This window comes from Rhincodon typus, chromosome 28 (assembly GCF_021869965.1).
Source record: "Rhincodon typus isolate 14 chromosome 28, sRhiTyp1.1, whole genome shotgun sequence".
Lineage (NCBI taxonomy): Eukaryota > Metazoa > Chordata > Chondrichthyes > Orectolobiformes > Rhincodontidae > Rhincodon > Rhincodon typus.
In genome coordinates, this window is record NC_063359.1 from 40,291,558 (window position 1) to 40,294,373 (window position 2,816).

A 2,816-nucleotide genomic window follows, 5' to 3' on the forward strand; every position below is an offset into this window, starting at 1 on the left:
GATAGAGAGCTTAGCAGCATGGAAGGAGATAGAGAGCTCAGCGACATAGAAGGAGATAGAGAGCTTAGCGACATGGTGTAAAGATAACACTGTCTCCATCAATGTCAGCAAAACGAAAGAGCTGGTCATTGGCTCCACGAAGTGGGGTGGAGGACACGCCCCTGTCTGTAGCAATGGTGCTGAGGTGGGGGTGGTTGAGAGAGCATCAAGTTCCTGCGGGTAAATATCACCAACCATCTGTCCTGGACCATCCCGGTCAACGCTACAGTCAAGAAGGGACAACAACGACTCTACTTCCTCAGGAGGCTAAGGAAATTCAGCATGTCCATAAAGACTCTCACTGATTTTCATTGATGCACCACAGAAAGCATTCCAACCGGATGCATCCCAGCTTGGGTATGGCAACTGCTGTGCCCAGGACCGTGAGAAATTACAGAGAGTTGTGAACACAGCCCAGTCCATCACACAAACCACCGACTCCATCTACACTTCCCACTGCCTCAGGAAAGCAATCAACATCATCAAAGACCCTCCCACCCCCCGGTTATAATCTCTTCTACCCTCCTCCATCAAACAGGAGTTTGAAAACATGTAGCAACAGATTCAAGAACAGCTTCTGCCCCGCTGTTTCTAGATTTATAAACGCACCTCTCATATTAGAGTTGATCTTTCTTGGCACTTTTCTCTGTAGCTGTAACACTATATTCTGCATTCTGTTCTATTAACCTGATGTACTTACGTAAGATAGGATTTGCCTGGTTAGAATGCAAACTAATACTTTCCACTGTATCTCGGGACATGTGACAATAATAAATCAAATCAAATCAAAATCACCTCCTCACAGCCCCCTGTTTCTCACTGAGATCATCTTAGAGAATGCTACAGCTTAAAGTTTAATACTAAATAAAAACCGAAAGAACTGTGGATGCTGTAAATCAGGAACAAAAACAGAAGTTGCTGGAAAAGCTCAGCAGATCTGGCAGCATCTGTGAAGGAAAAAACAGAGTTAACGTTTTGGGTCTGGTGACCCTTTCTCAGCACCCAGAAACATTACCTCGGATTTCTCTCCACAGATGCTGCCAGACCTACTGAGCTTTTCCAGCAACTTCTGTTTTTGTTTCAGGTTAAAGTTTATTGTCTTTTTCCAGTTACCTGATCTCTTTCTATCGCCACTTCCTGCATTTGCTTCAATGTTGCTTCAATGCGATCTCTGTACATCTGGGAATCCTTCTGTAGAGTCACACAACGCAGCTGAAACACCTCCTTCTCCTCTAGGTACTTCACACAGAGAGAGACAGAGACTGGGTTATGAAGGAGCACAGTCTGCTGACAACGTGATCCCAGAAATGTTCTTCCCACTTGAAGCAGATTAACACCAGGAGGAAGCTACTCCTGGGAATAGTCTTGTAAGACTAAAGGGGGAGGGAGAGCAGCCAGAAGTCATTGTGCACATTGGCACAAATGATGTAGGAAGCAACAGGGACCAGGTCCTTCAGAGTGATTATAGAGAGCTCAGAAAAATGTTAAAACCAGGAACTCGATGATGGTAATCTCTGGATTATTTCCAGTGCCACATGCTAGTGAGGATAAGAACAGGAGGATACGGCTGACGAATGCGTGGCTAAAGAATTGGTGCAGGGGACAGGGATTCAGATTCTTAGATCATTGGGATCTTTTCTGGGGCAGAGGTGACCTGTTCAAGAAGGACAGGTTGTACCTGAACTGGAGGGGAACTAATATCCTGGTGGGGAGACATGCCAGTGCTGCAAGGGAGGGTTTAAACTAGATTGACAGTGGGATGGGATCCTCAACAACAGGGAGGCAAGTGCGAGATGCAGTAATCAGAAATAGCAAGTTGAAGAGACAGGTCAGGGAGCGAGGAATGCCTGTTCGATTAAACTGCATCTATTTCAATGCAAAAGGGCTGTCTGTTAAGGCCGATGAACCGAGAATGTGGATAGGTACATGGGACTGGGCTATTATAGCCATTACAGAAACATGACTAAGGGAGGGACAGGACTGGCAGCTTAATTTTCCAGGGTAAAGGTGCTTTAGGCAGGACAGAGGTGGAAGAAAGAGGGAAGGGGGAGTTGCATTTTTGATTAAGGGGATTATCACAGCAGTAGTCAGAGATGAAATAATTGAGGGATCATCCAGTGAGGATTTGTGGGTGGAGCTAAGAAATAAGAAGGGGATAGTGATGTTTTTGGGGTTATACTAAAGGCCCCCAAATAGTCAACAGGAATTAAAGCAACAAATATGCAGCGAGACTGGAGAGACTTGCAGGAGCAATAAAGTTGTCATAGTGGGGGATTTTAATTTTCCTAACATAGACTGGATTGGCATATTGTTAAGGGCTTAGATGGGGTGGAATTTGTTAGACGTGTTCAGGAAAGTTTCCTCAAGAAATGTACAGAGGATCATACTCGGGAAAGAGGCAGAACTTGCCCGACTCTTGGGAAACCGGGCAGGACAGGTGACTGAGGTGAGAGTGGGGGAGCACTTTGGGACCAGTGACCATAGTTCGATTAATTTTAAAACAGTTATGGAGAATGACAAAACTGGTCCACAGGTTCAAGTTCTAAATTGGGGGCAAAGTTAATTTTGATGGAATTAGACAGGACCTTACAGGGGTTGATTAGAGTAGTTTGTTTGAGGGCAAAGGGACCTCTGGCAAGTGGGAGGCCTTTAAAAGTATGACAGCTGGAGCTCAAGGTTTATGTAGACAAACAGGAAGCTGGAAGAACATAGTGAGCCAGGCAGCATCTGGAGGAAAGGAGCAGTCAACATTTCGGGTATTACCCTTCTTCAGGGCT

At 45.4% G+C, this 2,816-nt stretch overlaps 1 protein-coding gene across 1 annotated transcript in view; it reads right to left on the reverse strand.

The window, feature by feature from the left end:
• LOC109925873 (caspase recruitment domain-containing protein 9-like) overlaps positions 1-2,816 on the reverse strand; it is a 26,367-nt gene that overhangs the window by 7,955 nt on the left and 15,596 nt on the right. Inside the window, exon 7 of the mRNA XM_048613416.1 lies at positions 1,153-1,278. Coding sequence (XP_048469373.1) covers positions 1,153-1,278 — 126 coding nt within the window. The remainder of the gene's footprint in view (positions 1-1,152; positions 1,279-2,816) is intronic.